This window comes from Oratosquilla oratoria, chromosome 41 (assembly GCF_046742065.1).
Source record: "Oratosquilla oratoria isolate Oo_2021 chromosome 41, ASM4674206v1, whole genome shotgun sequence".
Classification (NCBI taxonomy): domain Eukaryota; kingdom Metazoa; phylum Arthropoda; class Malacostraca; order Stomatopoda; family Squillidae; genus Oratosquilla; species Oratosquilla oratoria.
In genome coordinates this window covers 15,375,044-15,392,543 of record NC_134817.1, presented here as the reverse complement: position 1 = coordinate 15,392,543, position 17,500 = coordinate 15,375,044, and the positions used below count along the sequence as shown (strand labels likewise).

The 17,500-nt window shown below is 38.4% G+C and overlaps 1 protein-coding gene across 1 annotated transcript in view; it reads left to right on the top strand.

Moving 5' to 3' along the window:
- Nucleotides 1-3,415: 3,415 nt before the first annotated feature.
- The window catches only part of LOC143021281 (organic cation transporter protein-like), a 28,622-nt gene continuing 14,537 nt past the window's right edge, over nt 3,416-17,500 (top strand). Inside the window, exons 1-5 of the mRNA XM_076178687.1 lie at nt 3,416-3,488; nt 4,538-4,735; nt 4,875-5,007; nt 12,317-12,497; nt 14,505-14,608. Coding sequence (XP_076034802.1) covers nt 4,540-4,735; nt 4,875-5,007; nt 12,317-12,497; nt 14,505-14,608 — 614 coding nt within the window. The 5' untranslated portion in view covers nt 3,416-3,488; nt 4,538-4,539. The remainder of the gene's footprint in view (nt 3,489-4,537; nt 4,736-4,874; nt 5,008-12,316; nt 12,498-14,504; nt 14,609-17,500) is intronic.

The following is a 17,500-nucleotide window of genomic DNA, read 5'->3' as shown; positions in this document are numbered from 1 at the left end:
ATGGATGTATCGTATGTTACACCAAGAATTTTGGGTGTGTTTGTGTGTGGTATTAGAGTGTTGTTGATGTAGAGATGAGGTATGTATTTGTGTTCTTTTGTCCAGTTGGTGAGAAGTGTTGCTGTAGATTTGGTTGGAGCTATTTTGAGTCTGTTTGTGATGAACCATGTGTTGAGTGTGTCAAGGTAAGGCTGGATTATTTCTGCAGCTTTGTCTGTGTTACGATGTGTGCATGTGATTGTTATGTCGTCTGCGTAGGAAGAGATTTGTATTTCTGAGGTGTCTGGCGTGGGTAAGTCATGCATGTATAGATTAAATAATGTGGGGGATAGAACTGAGCCCTGTGGTACTCCGTTCTTAATGTTTCTGATGTGCGATGATTGGCCATTATATGACACATGAGCATTCCTGCCTGCCAGATAATTGGCCAGCCATCTTTTGGTGTTAATGTGCATGTCTGTGTTATATATTTTATTTGTTAGGTTGTGGCGGGGGATAGCATCAAAAGCTTTACTAATGTCCAATGTTATAAGAAGTGTTCTGTGGTGGGGCCTATCTGAATTGATGCCATCTAAAATTCTTTGTGTGAGGTTTGTCAGAAGAGTGTTTGTGGAGTGTAGTGGCCTAAAACCGTGTTGTGAGTCAGCAAGGGGAATATATGGTGTGACAAGTTTAAGTATTAGGCGTTCAATGACTTTAGAGGGGGTGCAGAGAAGTGTGATTGGGCGGTGCGATGTTGGGATTGTTGGGTCTTTGTTCGGTTTTGGAATGGTGATTATTTTACCATGCTTCCAGATGTCGGGTATAGTGTTGTGTGAATAGCTGTAGTTTGCAATGTTTGTGAGTGCGTGTATACCTTGTGGTCCAATGTGTTTTAGGTGGATGTTGCTTATGTTATCAGGGCCACAGGCAGATGAGTGCTTGAGATTATGCATTATGAGTTTTGTCTGACTGTCTATGAAGGGTGTATAGTCTGAGTCTGTGGGGAAGTCTTTCTTACGTCGAATGGTGCGTCGGTCGTCAGGGTGAGATGTAAGATGGCTTGTCTGTGCAAAATGACGTATGAGAGCGTTTGCTTGTTGTCTGTTTGAGGGTAGATTATCTGTTGTTGTGATTATTGCTGCGTGAGAGCGTGTAGTGTTAGTGTTGGATAGTGTGATGCTGTTGAGTGTTTTGTACAATTTCCTGGTGTTTGTTTTGTGATCAAGTGTATTGATAAAGTTTTGCCAATTTTGTGTTTTTTGTTCATGTATTTTATTGGCAATCACAGTGTTTAGTGTTTGTATTTGGTCTGCTATGTTTTGAGGGATAGGTGTGGGGGTATCGTCTTTAAGTGTGTCACGTTGTCTGATGAGGCCTTGGATTTCTGGTGTGAAGTTGGGGTTGTGTGATTTTCTGTTGCCTCTAGGGATGTATCTCTTGTCTGCGTTTTGTATGATTGTATTAAAAGCGTGCACAGCATTGTTTATGTTTGTGATTGGTGTACTGTTAAGTGTTTCAAAATGTTGTTCTGTCTCTTCAGTAAAGGCTTCCCAGTTAGCTCTCTTGTAATTGGTGTAAGTGTGTCTGTGGCCAGCTGGGGTGCATCTTGTTTTGGTGGTGATGATGATTGGAAGGTGGTCAGAGCCAAGGGCTCCGACCACTCTCCATGATGTTGTTGGGGTTAGGCAGGGGGAGCAAAAGGTGATATCAGGAGAGGAGGGAGTGTAGAGGGCTTGGTATGGGATATGTGTATGATTATGCTTGTTGTTCATGATAGTCAATGAGTCGAATTGAGTCTGTATATCAAGCCCTCTGTCTGTGTCAGGGTTGTCGACAAACCAGGCAGACGACTTGGCGTTGAAGTCACCACCCATGATCAGGTTGGGAATTGAGGTTAGTTGGCTGAGTTGAGGTCTGAAGGTGTTTGGAACTGTGGGGGATGATTGGGGGGGAATGTACATGTTAACTATTGTTAGTGTTGAATTGTTGCCTGTGCGGATACGAATGGATTGGGTTTCTGTTGTGTTATCTGTGGTAGGGAGGAGAATTTTGGTTGTGGCACTTGTGTCCACAAAACAGATGGAATGGTGGATCAGGGTGATGAGTCCACCGCCATTGCCGTCAGTCCGGTCTTGTCTGATGGTGGTGTAATTATGAAATGATGGTGTTTTGTGTGAGTGTCTTAATTTTGTTTCTTGTAAAATTGCAATGTGTATGTTGTGTTGTTTAAGAAAGTGTTCAAGTTCATGTTTTTTAGTGTTAATACCGTCAATGTTGTGTTGTAATATGTTGATGTTGTGTGTTTTGTATGTGTTGTATGTTGCCGTTTGGGGTTGAGGTTGGGGTGGTAGTGGGGAAGGTGTAGGATCTGGGTCAGAGGGGGGGAAAGGAGAGATCGGGGACAAAGGAAGGGGAGTACTAATCGGGGGTAAGGGCAAAGGGAAATTGGGAGTGGGTAAGGGTGTTGGCTGTGGTTGGGGAGGTGGGATTGGGGTTACTGGAGGGCAGGTAGAACATGTCCAAGTGTTTGTGTATTGGTTTGTGTCAGCAAGTGTTGTACAAGTGAGGTGGGCCCAGTTTCTGCACATATTGCACTGAACTGAGCCCTTTGTCTGTCTGCTCGAAGTAATGGGTTTAGAGCATGTTGGGCATGTGTATTTTGTGGTGGGCCCAGGATTGCTCTCTACATCTCCGGCTAAAAGTAGAAGAAGAGGGGTGATCGCCGGAAAATGACCCCTCAGTGCAGAAAAAACGTAACATTGTGTGTTGAAAAAAAAAAGGATTGTGGTACTCCCCCAGGTAGGCGTAGCTCCTCCTTGGGGATCGGTGCCATCTGCGTAGAGCTGATGGCCAGTGTTGGTTGCTGCTGATTGGCCCCCAACTCTTGGGGTTGGGGGGTGGTCCCACGACGTAGACGTTGCAGCTCCAGGACCTTTGGCATTTGTTGTTGATACTGTTGCTACTGTTGTTATTGTTGTTGTCAGTGATTTTGTTCTTGTTGATAGTCTTGTTCTTGTTTGTTTCTGATCTTGTTTTTGTTCCTCTCGCTGTTCTTTTTATTTTTGTTCTTGTTCTTGCCGTTGTTGCTCTTGTTATTGTTCTTTTTATTGTTCATGTTCATATTCTCGTTTTAATTTTTACTATCTTTACTTGCCCTTTTTTCATAGTATTGTTTTCGCTTGGTTTGGTTAGGTTCGGTTTATTTCTATTTTGTTTTAGTATGTTCTGTTTTACTTTGTTTTGTTGCTGTTTCTCTTCTTGCTCTTGTCATTTGTACTTATACTTGTGTATGTGCACGCGTTTGTGTGTGTTCTTGTACATATGTTTATATACGTGCTTGTGTGTGTCCTTTTGAGTGTGTTTGGCACACCTGCTCATTGCTACAGTAAAGGAAACATTTGCCACCGTACATCATCGCAGTATTGGACGGGCTCGGTCGGGTCCAGGGCATCTTGGAATTTCCTCTCAGTTGGTTTCTGGAAGCAAGGCTGCACACATCTCTTTCGGTGAGTGTCCTGAGTTTTCTTTGCTAAGGTTGATACAGATTTTAGAAGGCATAAGATGACATGGAAATAACCCCACCAAATGGTTTTAGTTGGCTGAGGTGTGCCTTTTACGAGTATTTGGTTGAAATAATGTGCTGAAATGTAATGAAGTTTGATGATAATATATTTATAAATGACCTTGCTTCTTCATTTGTGCTTTGCACATCAATGAGTCAAGGTATACAGCCTTTATCCACGGGGACTTTCCCCTCACGTGAACGAAATAGACAGTCGTTAATAGCCAAAAATAACTCCTTGAAGCACATTACCTTGTCAAAGGGGTAAAGGATCGTGTAATATTTAAATAGAAATTGTCAGTTATTTTACATTTGATTATGTATCTAGTTATTTACTCATCTGTTTATTCATTAATTTGTTTATCCATTTATAAAACATTCACTTATTTATTTATTTATTTATTTGTTTATTTGTTTAGTTATTCATTTACTTATTCTATTCATTTATTAATATGTTAGTTTATTTTAATTAATTGCTTAATTTTGACTAATTTACCTATATATTTAATAATTATTTTATTTGTTTGTTTATCTATATAAATAATTGTTTTTTATCCATTTGCCTATTACCTTTTTTATTTATTTGTTCATTTATTTACTTTCTTATACAATCATTGATTTGTTGATTAATTAATTTATTTATTTATTCATATATTTATATATATATTCATATATATTTGTTTATCTGCTTATTTATTCAAGGTCTATGCATTTATTCGTTTATGCATTTATTAATTTATCTATTCATTTGCTTGCCTACTTATGTATTTGTTAATTTACTTATCTATTCATTTGTTTATTCATTTTTTATTTGTTTACATATCTATCTATTCAAAGTTTACCTATTTATTTATTTATTTATTTATTTATTTATCTATTTATTCATTTGTTTATTTATTTATTTATCTATTTATTTATTTATTTATTTATTTATTTATTTATTTATTCATTTATTTATTTATTCTTTCATTTTTTTTCTTTCTTTTTTTATAGCTATGGCCTTGAAAAATAAGACATCGAGTTCGGTCCCGGACCACACTAAGTTTCCCAAAGCATCAGATGGCAAAGCCAGCCATCCGACCTCCGACGACATCGAGGGTCAGGAGGAGGACTCCACCTTTGAAGATTTCTGGGCTTTGGCAGGGACCAGAGGGCTCTGGAACTATGCCACCATCATCCTCATGCGCATTGGTAATATCTTTTCTAAAGAGTATTGTAGATTTTTCAATGAGAGATCATCTTTACTTACTACTGGAGAATAATATACTTTATTCCGTTGCGTTATGTTCTCTTCGAATTACTGTTTTTTTTTTTGTTTTTTTTTTCTAAGGTGCCATTCCAGCTGCTCTCTACGTTCTTTCGTACCAGTTTCTGGGCGCCACTCCAAATTACTGGTGTCACGTCCAGGAACTCCATGATGCCCACTGGACACCACAACAGATGATAGACTTTGCCATTCCAAGGTGTGTATTGCTTACTGGTACATACACAGACGGACAGTGAGTGACTAATCATATGGTTTTATCACCAATATCGACGTCATCATCGTCATTGTCATCATCACTTCACCAGCGTTTTTTCTATTGACATTGTCACCACAATTTCACCATCATTATCATTCCACAACCACCACTAGAATCATCATCATCAACACTATCACCATTACCAGCGTCATAATTACAATCATCATCATCATCATCATCATCATCATCATCATCATCATCATCATCATCATCATCATCATCATCATCATCATCATCATCATCATCATCACCATCATCATCGTCATCATCATCATCATCATCATCATCATCATCATCATCATCATCATCATCATCATCATCATCATCATCATCATCATCATCATCATCATCATCATCATCATCATCATCATCATCATCATCATCATCATCATCATCATCATCGTTCTCAATTTTTTTTCGTCATATTCGTTATCAATATTGTTGTTGTTACCGACTTAATCGTCATCATAATTGTCATTATCAATTATCATAGTTGTCAAATTCATTATCATCAGCAGCAGCAACAACAGTATCATCATCGCTTTCAGCAGCAAGAGTAGCTATTTGAAATTAGAGGTGGAGATAATGACGAATACCGAGGCTTTATCGCCATGTCTTACTGCAAAGCGTTCGACAAGGTGCCCCACCAGAGACTACTAAATAAAATTAAAGCCCATGACATAGGAGGAAAAGTGTTAGAATGGATTAGAGCTTGGATCAGAGGCAAAAAATACAGAGGGTCACCATAAATGGAGTAAAATCCAAATGGGGCGGGGTATTTCTAGTGGGGTCCCCCAGGGCTCGGTTTTGGGTCCCTTGTTGTTCATTATATGTATAAATGACTTGGACATTGGGATTATTAATAGTGATGTTAGTAAGTTTGCGGACGACACTAAAATAGGACGCCAAAGTAGGTCAGGAGACGACGCCGAGATTCTGCAGGATCATCTTAACAAATTATGCACATGATCGGTGAAATGGCAAATGAACTTCAATATCTCAAACTATAGCATGTTAAACGTAGGGTTACACAACCCCCAAAACAGATATAGCTTATATAACACGTTTTTATAGAAAACTGAGTGCGAGAGAGACTTGGGAGTTCTAGTGAGTCCTGAGCTTAAATCCAGAAAACAGTGCATTAGCACCAGGAATAAAGCAAACAGAGCATTAGGTTTCATAGCTAGGACGGTTACGAATAGAAGTGCAGAGGTAATTATCAAACTATCTAGCGTTAGTTAGACCCATCCTTGACTATGCGGTACAGTTTTGGTCTCCGTCTTATAGAATGGACATCACTTCAGTAGAATCAGTACAGAGAAGAATGACCAAAATTATATATGGGCTCAGGAATTTCTTTTACGAAGAGAGGCTTAGGCACCATAACTTACACTCTCTGGAAAGACGCAGAGTGCGGGATGATCTAATAGAGGTGTTCAATTGGATCAAAGGCTTTAACAAGGGTGACGCAAATAAGGTCATCATATCAAGACAACAGGGCAGGACTCACAGTAATGGATTTAAACTGGACAAATTTAGATTTAAGAAGGAAATAGACAAGAATTGGTGTACAAATAGTGTGGTCAACGAATGGAACAGACTTAGTAACCATGTGGTCAGCGCTGAAACTATCAGTTGTTTTAAGAAACGGTTAGACAGCTTTATGGATCGGGATGACATGTGGTATTGGACATGGAACTGCCTAGTATTGGCCTCATGGTCTCTTGCAGTCTCCTTCATTATTGTGTTCTCGTGTTCTTATGTCACTTCCTGGTTATCTCTTAGACGTTGAGCGGCTTCAGTGTGCCTTTTCTGTAACACCGCGCTGGTAAAAGTGCCTCGCTGTTTACTGGCCTCAGCTACAAAGTTCTGGCTGTATGCGTTGACTGATTCCATCTTTACCCTCACCAGCAAGTTTTAGGATGTTGTCAAGAAGGACTTTTATCTCTACCCTCTTTTGGTGTAGTTTGGGTTTGGAGAGGGCATGGCAATTTAGCTCCAGTTCAAAAATCATGTCCAAGACGATCAGCTAGGCTGAGGTAACAAAATGGCCCCAGCCAAGCTGAAGTGAGTCAATCATAATCTCTCCAGGATTAGTCTTACTTCGTATATATACAGATCACTAATTTACAAGTCTACATTCCAATTGAAGATTCTGCGAAACGTCTTGGTTTTCCTATTGCGTTTTGTTTGTTTTAGTTTCTACATTGTGCTTTTAATTTAATCTGTATAATCTCCCACGTCTACTGGAAATTTCCTTCTTCCTCTCTCCTTTCCACAGAAATCTACTTTCCTAAAGCTAGAAAGCTTACGAAAGGAATTAATTTCTAATTCATTTCCATTCGTTTTCATAAGAATGTGCTTGAAAAATAATCTCCTGCCACGCTTCACGAATATACATCCATATTCATATACATATACATATACATATACATATACATATACATATACATATACATATACATATACATATACATAGACTATTGCTGGCAGAATGCATTGATTGTAAACTTTGCGTTTCAAACATAAAGGTAGAGAGCTTTTCAGGATTTTATTATACTTACCGAACACTTTCCAACCAATTGTAATGCGTCTTTTTATTTCATTATCATGATCTTTCACCATCTGCCCTAAATAATTATACTCTTCAACTTCTTCAAGACTCTTATCATCGGTTATAATCTCTTTAATTTAAACTTTCATGTTAAACATTACTTTGGTTTTACTTTTATTAATTTTTAAGCCTACTTTCAGGCTTTCCTTGTTCAGATCACTCAGCATACCTTGCAAGGCTTCTGCTTTTTCTGAAATAAGAATAATGTCATCTGCAAATCTTAGGTGGTTCAAATATTCGCCATTAATTTTCAAACCTTTCTCTTCCCAACTCAACTTTCTGAAAATCTCTTCCAAACAAGCTGTAAATAATTTGGGTGAAATTGTATCACCTTGCCGTACTCCTTTCTCGATCTTGATCTTTTTTGTATCTTTATGTAGTCGAATTATAGCGGTGCCTTTCGTATAAATATTTTCTAAAACTCTTACGATCTGTTCGTTTGTTCCCTGATTGCGTAACGAGTTTAATACTGCTATTTGTTCTACCGAGTCGAAGGCTTTCTCGTAATCTACAAAAGCTAAACACAGAGGTATATTGTATTTTGTCGTTTTCTCGATCAGTTGGTGTATCGCCTGTAAATGGTCTAGAGTCCTAAAGCCTGCCTGTTCTCTCGGTTGGTTTACATATACATATACATACACATATACATATACATATACATATATATATACATATACATATACATATATATATACATATACATATACATATACATATACATATACATATACATATACATATACATATACACATACACATACACATACACATATACATATACATATACATAATACTGATAACCCACTTTCGGAGAAGAATAAGCGAAAGTATAAAGATCTGTATATTTCGATCACTAATTGTGAATCTCTTCAGCAGATGTGAATTACGGAGTAGAAAACAATGTGTATTTACACAGAAGTAGTGAGGTAAGCAGGAAGGGACGGGGGCTCAGGTCACGTGTCCGGCGTTGCATGGACCTTGGTGGATTTTGTCCACTGCTAATGTAGAAGGTAACATTTTATTTATTGCAAATGAAGATATATAATCTGGTGACCATTGACCATAAGAAATATAATTTGGAAAATTATTTATCAAAGAGGATTCTACCATTTTTCTTCTGAAACTGCATTTAGATTTGTAAATTATTTCAGCATCGTCCCAATTTATCCGATGGTTTTTGTTGGCGACATGCTGAAATACGGCGGAATTTTCCTGCCCATATTTTACAGAGTTCTTGTGTTCTTTGACCCTGGTGGTGAGGTCTCTACCCGTTTGTCCCCAATATACATCCTTGCAATCTAAACAAGGTAACTTATAAACTCCAGGAGTTGTATTACTCTTGGATCTATGATGTATATTGACAACTTTACTGAACAAGTTGTTGGGATAATTGAAGATAAAATTTACTTTTTCTTTTGGTAACAAATGAGACAAGTCATTAATTGATTTATTATAAGGTAATTTTATGCAACTATTATCCCACTTATGATTCATGGCGGAATGGGAATCTGATTTGTAAAAACTAATTTTGGCCTTACTAAGGGCTTTTTGTAAAAACCACGACGGGTATCCTAGTTTTGATAATTGACTTCTTTCTGAAATTAGTTCCATGTCTAAATATTGTGAGCTACAAATTCTCAAAGCCCGTAAGAATAGGCCTGAAGCGACACCATATTTTATTTTGTCTGGATGGTCTGTGTGGGTGGGCTTCCTATAAACTGTGAACGATAAAGACTCCGAATTTCTAATTATTAAGATATCTAAAAAAAGGTAATTTATTATCTATTTCCCATTCCACCTTGAATTTGATGTTATTCGTTAAGTGATTGAGTTTGTTGTAGAATTCTTGGAGGGAACCCCATTCATCGTCCCAAACCGTAAAGATGTCATCAACATATCTGTGCCAAGACATTGCGGGTGATTTAATTCCCGGTAGTAGCACTGATTCAAAATATTCCATATATAGATTGGCTAGAACTGGCGAGAGATGGCCCATGGAACATCCGATTTTCTGTTTAAAATGAAGATCTTTGAATGAAAAAACATTAGTGTTGACGCAAAGTTTTGTTAAGCTTATTATTTTTTCCAGTAGCAGTGGTAGCTGGTTTTGGTATGGTTGTAATTTTTCATCCAAAAACTCTAGAACTACCGTTACATCAATCTGTGTGAATAACGAAACTACATCTAGACTTAGAAATTTTCTGCTCCTTGGTAGGTTGTGACTTTTGATCTTACAAAGTCTTCTGAGTGTTTTATGTGAGACTGAGAAACAACCTACATACGGTCTTTGTGCAATTTTGGAAGACGGCATTCCTCTCAGACCCATCATATCAAATAGGAATTCTTGTACACATAAAACCTCAAAATGGCTCACACAAATAATCGCCGTATGTAGGTTGTTTCTCATATTCATTATATGTTACAATGATGTTACTGTTACTCCATTTAAACTTCTCCCTGGAGTTATTTGGTTTATAAAAATTAGATTTGGCTTTTTTAGGACTTTCTTTAAAAAACATTCCGGATAACCTACGTTAGAGAGTTGTTTATTGATCATTTCAAATTCTATTTGCAAAAATTGTGGACTACAAATCCTATATTTAAAGTTATCCGGATGGTGGCTAAAAAAGTGTAAGTAATTTCCTTTTTTAGCCATCATCCGGATAACATTAAAAATAGTGTTGCATCGGGCCTATATCTTAGAGCCCTTAGGATTTGTAGTTCACAATTTTTGCAAATAGAATTTGAAATTATCAATAAACAACTCTCTAACGTAGGTTATCCGGAATGGTCTTTAAAGAAAGCCCTACAAAAAGCCAAATCTATTTTTTATAAACCAAATTACTCCAAGGAGAAGTTTAAATGGAGTAACAGTAACATCATTATACCACATAATGAATCTATTAACTAGGTCTCCAAACTACTACCTAACAACCAAATTAAATTTATTTACAATTATCCAAATAGTATTTTTAGAAAGGTAGTTAATGTACATCGGAGGGATAATGTGGACCAAAAATCCGGGATATATAAATTGCCTTGTAAAGACTGTGGGGATGTCTATTGGGGCCAAACTGGCAGGGATTTGTCCACAAGATTAAAGGAACACAAAAACTCCATTAAATATGGACAAGTCAACTCCGCCGTGTTCCTTTATGTCAGCCAAAAAGACCACAGAATGGATTAGGATAATGCAGCAATTATTTTTAAATCACATTGTAGCTTTCGTAGGAAAATTGTAGAATCTTCCTTGATAAAACATTATCCCAACTTCAATACCTCAAAAGGTCAGTGGCCCCCAGATTGCATTACGAGGATAGCAGTCAATAAATTAATGTCAAGAGCGGTCGGACAAAATACCACCAACCTTGACCCAACCATATTAAGGGCATATAACCTGAGTCCCTCCACTTTCCCCATCCGCTTTTCTGTACCCCTCACTACCTCATTTATACCTGTACTCTAACTTCTTGTAACCATTCTGCTGAAGAGGACTACAGATAGTAGTCGAAATATACAGTTATCCTGTACTTCCAATATTATTTCTCCGATAGTGGGTTTATAATGAACATTTACAAATGTGTTATAACATACCCGTTTCCAATATACATATACATATACATATACATATATATATACGAATGCATATACATATACAAGTACATATCCATTTACGTATATGTATACATACACATGTACATATACATGCATATACATACATGCAAACACACGCACACACACACCTATACATATATATGTATATATATATACATACGTATATGTATATATATATATATATATATATGTATATATATATACAGTATATATATATATATATATATATATTATATATACATATTTATATTCATATCTATCGAGATTGGGGAGCCCTCCCCAATCTCGATAGTCAGGTTGACTATGAGTTCTCATGGTTTTATGCTGTCAAGTGGTCGAGCGGTCTAAGGCGAGTGTGTCTTGGGAGTTTACTTCCAGATGCAGCGGGTTCGAATCCCGTGCGCTACTGTCAAGGAGATTGTCACACACACACATATATATATATATATGTATATATATATATATATATATATATATATATATATATATATATATATATATATATATATATACGGAACCAGTGGATGTTAGCTGCGAAAGGTGGTCCTGCATGATGGACATCTGGATCATCTCTCTACCACCCATCTTTAAAAACTAATCAACATCTTCAACTACAACAGGAGATGCACCCACAAGGGGCTGACGTTTGTTCTCTAGATCAGCCCCAAAATCTTTCTTTGTCAAGATTAACTGTATTTCCTCCTTTTCATATAAGGAAAGCTAACAGCCGTGTAGTGTTCCTGTCCTATTGCTATAAACCTGTGCCATACGAACTGTCCCAAACTAATATAAGACAGAGAACATCCCAATTTTTTTTCTCCGATGAGATCTATGGGAGGGGCCCGTGGTCTAAAGGGTCCCGTTGGCAGTCATCTGTGTGCCTGCAAGATTCCAATCATTAAACCACGAAGCAGCAATCGTATTGTATCATACTCGTATACAGACGTGTTTACATAAGAAGTGGACGCACACACGTACCTACTCACGCTAATAAACGATTAAAATATTTTTCTTCTTCAGGAAGGACGGGAAGCTGGAGGGTTGTCTTCAGTGGGACTACAACTACACCGTGGCAGCGTCGCTGGGCTACGAAGCGGCCAAGGAGAACCTGGACCTCATTACCAACGTGGTCAACGGGACGGTGTCGTGCCTCAAGAGGGACTTCAACCACACGCAGTATAAGTCCACCCTGGTCACTGATGTAAGAGACTCTTTGGGGAAGAACCTCTTTGAGCTCCCAGTAGCGTCCTTTGGGAGCGGCAGGGGCGAGTGAAGTAGATCAATTCCAAGGTGTCTTGGTATTCCGTCCATACTCAAACAAAGCGGTGTTCCACCTTTCCATACACTTGGCAAAGAATTCTAGAAGTCTACTAGTGTCGGGTTGTTCTAGGTGGCCAAAGAAACTCAGGAGGCACAGTTCAAATTTATAGAATTGGGAAGAAATATGATATATGGCACGACACAATGGACAAGCGTACGGTTGGCGTGAACGTGATTCGTCGACTAACGCCAACATTCCCGCTAAAAACTACCCACGCCAAGCCTTGCGGCATTTGATAAAAATAATAAATACAGCATTTAGATTATATATACAGAACACACAGAATATAATACAATATAAATATATATATACATCGTGCCAACATAGGGTGAGAGTACATGGCATTTCGATTGGATTTTTTTTTCCCTTCAGATTTTCGACGCAATTCAAAGATAGGAGGTAGGGGAACTCTCTGAATTATTCTCTACTTTTTTTCCAATTATCCATGATTGTAACCTAGAATTACTCTTTTCTCCAATCCTTGTACAATGACAATTCAGAATTAGCCCCTTTAATACGCCACGCACTTTTCAGGCTATTGGTGCGGCTAAAGCCAGACAATTCTATTTAGCTGACGAGAGAACTCGGGATGAACAGAGGTCTCGGTCGATCAAGAACCTCTTTGACCCTGAGTCCGACCTCAATGGCACAGAATCTCCCACCTCTAGCCAGAACAGTAGCCTGGAAATCCCTTCCCTGTATACTTGATGTGAATGGTTACCTTATCATGGTAGAGAGAATTGTCCTTAAGTGAAGGATGAATGAAGGCTTAATTTTCTTTGGGACTAGTATCAGGGGTTGTAACGTGGTTGTTGTTGCCGAACCATAAATTTGACACCCATAGTCTAATTTAGATCTAATTAGGGACTCATAAATCATTAGCAAAGATTTCCTATCTGCTCCCCAATATTTGCCCGTTAGTCTAAGTAGCAAATTAAGTCTCTTGTTGCACGCATCAACTAGATACTTTACATGGGCCTTCCAGTTCAGCCTGGAGTCCAGTTTCAGGCCTAGGAAAAAGGTTGAATTTTGTACTGGAATGGGATTTCCATGTAATTTCAGATTGATTTCTTCCTGGGCTCTGCGTGAAAGTACAACCACTGTTGACCTTATTTCCGAAAACTTAAATCCCCATTCGTCAGACCATTCCTGGAGCGATTCCAGGGCAAGTTGTACGTGAGAGTCGGAAACACTAGCGTTCGATGAGGAATGCCAGATTCCGACGTCGTCAGCGTATAATGAATACTTAAGGTTACGGGTTATTCTTTGGAGTTGACTTGTTTTTGTGGTCAAACGCAACATTAATACTAAGGTTTAGGTTGTTATATCTTGAGGCTATCGATCTTAAGGGAGGTTATAAGGCTTAATTACTTTGGTGCGCCCGCCCGCCAATACATACATCATACATGATGAATATATTAACGCTTTGTAAAGCGTATGCAAATAAAACTATGTATAAATACATTTAACAAAATAATGGTCAACCATGTACGTGACGCAATATTTACAACATACTGCATTGATTATAATTGATACATAACAATGATTTCACAATGATTAACAATTTTATTTACAATAAAGCTATGTGCAATAAAGGGAGACTGCAGAAGTGGCGGCGTGTTGCCACACACTTGACCAAATCGGCCATGACTTTATTCCCAGTGACTCGCTTTTCTCTACATATTAAGAGATTTAGGTATCCCATACTGTATTTTTTTCATTTTTCTGTATATGACTAGCCCCACTTAAGAAGAAAAAGAGAGTGTAATGAAAAGGCTTACAACATTAATTAAACGCACTAGTTCATAATGGTAGTGTCACCGTGCTAAAGAGAGCAAACTGGTATTACTCCTTTATTTTAGGTGCAAATCTTCCTCTTGCAAACAGTTCGACCTGGTGTGCGAGCGACGAGCACTCTACTCGACGACGTCGTCGGTCACGCAGATGGGGATGCTCGCCGCCTCCGTCATCGTGGGCTACGCCACCGACCTGTGAGTTTCTCCACTCCCGCTTTTCCACTCACGTGATGGGGAGGGCCCTAATCTGTAGATAGTCTCAACTTATTCCTACTCGATTTCCACCCACAGCTGAATAGTATCGTCTAGTCCTTTAACCGGAAAGACGAAGAGTGTTGGGCGATCTAATAGAGGTCAAGGGTTTTAACAATGGCAATGAAGGTAAGGTCATTATACTAAGATAGCAGGGCAGATATCATAGAATGAATTTTAATTAGACAGATTTAGGTTTAAGAAGTAGAATAGGCAAGAGATGTTTAACACATAGAGTGGTTAACGAATAAAATAGTTTTAGTGACCATGTTTTGAGCACTGAAATTATTAGTTGCTTTAAGAGAAGATTAGATAACTATGGATGGGGATAATATGTGGTAAAAGATATGGAACTGCCTAGTGTAGGCCTTGTGGTCTCTTGCAGTCTCCTCCATTCTAATGCTCTCATGTTCTTAAGTAATATTTAAAGTACGAAATCTAGAATACAACAACAACACAATGGGCTCAATCAAAGCTTTGTTTAACTTCATTCTCTTCAGCTCGTGTTTTGCCTTCCTTTTTTCAATATGAAATCGATTATCTATCATTTATTGACATAGCTTTTTTACCACCAAATCTAGATAAACTAGATTATTTTGCCAACACTACGTTTATCTTTAATATGTTTTTCATACCCTTTTACTATAGAGCCCTTATTATGTGATGACTAGTTCTACCTCATCATGAACATATGTACTATACTATATATATATCTATATATGCATTTACATATATATGAATATATGTGTATATATGTATATATATATACATATATATATATATATATATATATATATATATATATATATATATATACAAAGATCATTCCTCTGAAGATGCTACTGTAAAGCGAAACCAGTCAGGAATAAACTCAATAATCGGATCAAGACCCGTGTTTCCCCTTCCACCTTTTTCATAATTGTCCCAATGTCTCAACATCTCAACATATATATACACATACATACATACATACATACATACATACATACATACATACATACATACATACATACATACATACATACATACATACATACATACATACATACATACATACATACATACATACATACATACATACATACATACATACATACATACATACATACATACACACATACATACATACATACATATACCAAAGGCTTTTTCCCCCTTACAAGGGAGGTAGCCAAAAAGTAAAGGCATAGAAACCACTCCCACCCATTCCATCCCCTACATACTCCACCTCCCTCTACCCTCTTCCCTTTTTAGAAACCACTCCCACCCATTCCATCCCCTACATACTCCACCTCCCTCTACCCTCTTCCCTCCCTCTTATCTTGGCACTTCCTGAATGACGGGTCATCCCTGCATGTTGTCCACTGCCCTGGGTCAGAAGCAGTGTCGCCAGGTATAGCACATCAACAGTAAGGCCGCTTCATTGAATCGGCGACCCCCTCTCCTTCGCCTCATGCACAAAAGGAGAAGACGGGGAGAAATCCTTTGGGCTGCGTCAATTTATTTCTCATACATACCCCCTTACCCCCAATCCCTCACCCACTCCCCCTCATGCATCACAGCATCATCCATACACAACCCTTCTCCATTCATCCCTATCTTCTGTCCTCTCCCGTCCTTCCTCAACAGACATTCACCTTTTTCCCAATGCCCCTTTTACCCCATCCATCTATCTCATCCTAGGTCGACCTTTCATGTTCACTCATTTCACCTCTGCCTTCCACACCTCTTTTACTAGTCTTTCTTCACTCATTTTTTCCATGTGTCCAAACCATCACAATATTCTTTCATCAACCCTATCTCTCAACTCCCTTTCCATCCCTGTTCTCCTCCTCACCTCCTCATTTCTCACTCTATCCAACCTAGTAACCCCTATCATATTTCTCAGACATTGCATCTCAAACACATTCATATTTCTCCTCTCTTCGTCCCTTATGTTCTATGTTTCTACCCCGTACAGTACTGTCGGTACAATCACTCCTTCATACAATCTCCTCTTATCATCCATTCCCAAGTGTGTATTTCTCATTACACTTTTTAGTTCCCCAAAACATTTACTCGCTTCTCTCAATCTACATTCTACCTCCATCTCCACTCCTCCCTTTCCTGTTACATTCGCACCCAAGTATCTAAAACTATTCACTTCTTCCAGTCTCTCTCCCTTAATACTCAGTTCCAGTCACCTTACTTTTACACACATTTATTTTCCTTCCCAAACTTTGTCACTAGCTTCCTCAATCCTTCCTCTGATCCTGCTACAAGCGTAGTGTCATCAGCAAACAACAACTGGCTTATCTCCCAGTTTTCTCCATTTTTTTAACCATCTCCAATCCCTGACGCACCACCCTTGCATTTACCTCTCGCACCACCCCATCCATGTATAAATTGAACAGCCAGGGCAACATAATACATACCTGACAAAGTCCCACCTTTACCTCAAACCACTCACTCTCTCCATTTCTAATCCTAACATACGCTCTACTACTCCCGTAAAAACTCCTGACTGCTCTCAACAGCTTTCCTCCTATCTCATATATCTGCAATACCTCCCACAGAGCCTTCCTGTCTACCTTGTCATAAGCTTTTTCCAGTTCCATAAAAGCCCCAAGTATACCCTTACCTTTTCCTATAGCTTTCTCACATATCTGTCTTACCACAAAAATCTAATCTACGCAACCCCTACCTATCCTAAACCCATACTGTTCCTCACCAATTACTCCCTCTGTTCCTCTCCTAATCCTCTCAATCAAGACCCTCCCATAAGCCTTCCCAACTACACTTAACAAACTGATCCCTCTGAAACTACTACACTCACACTTGTCCCCTTTTCCCTTG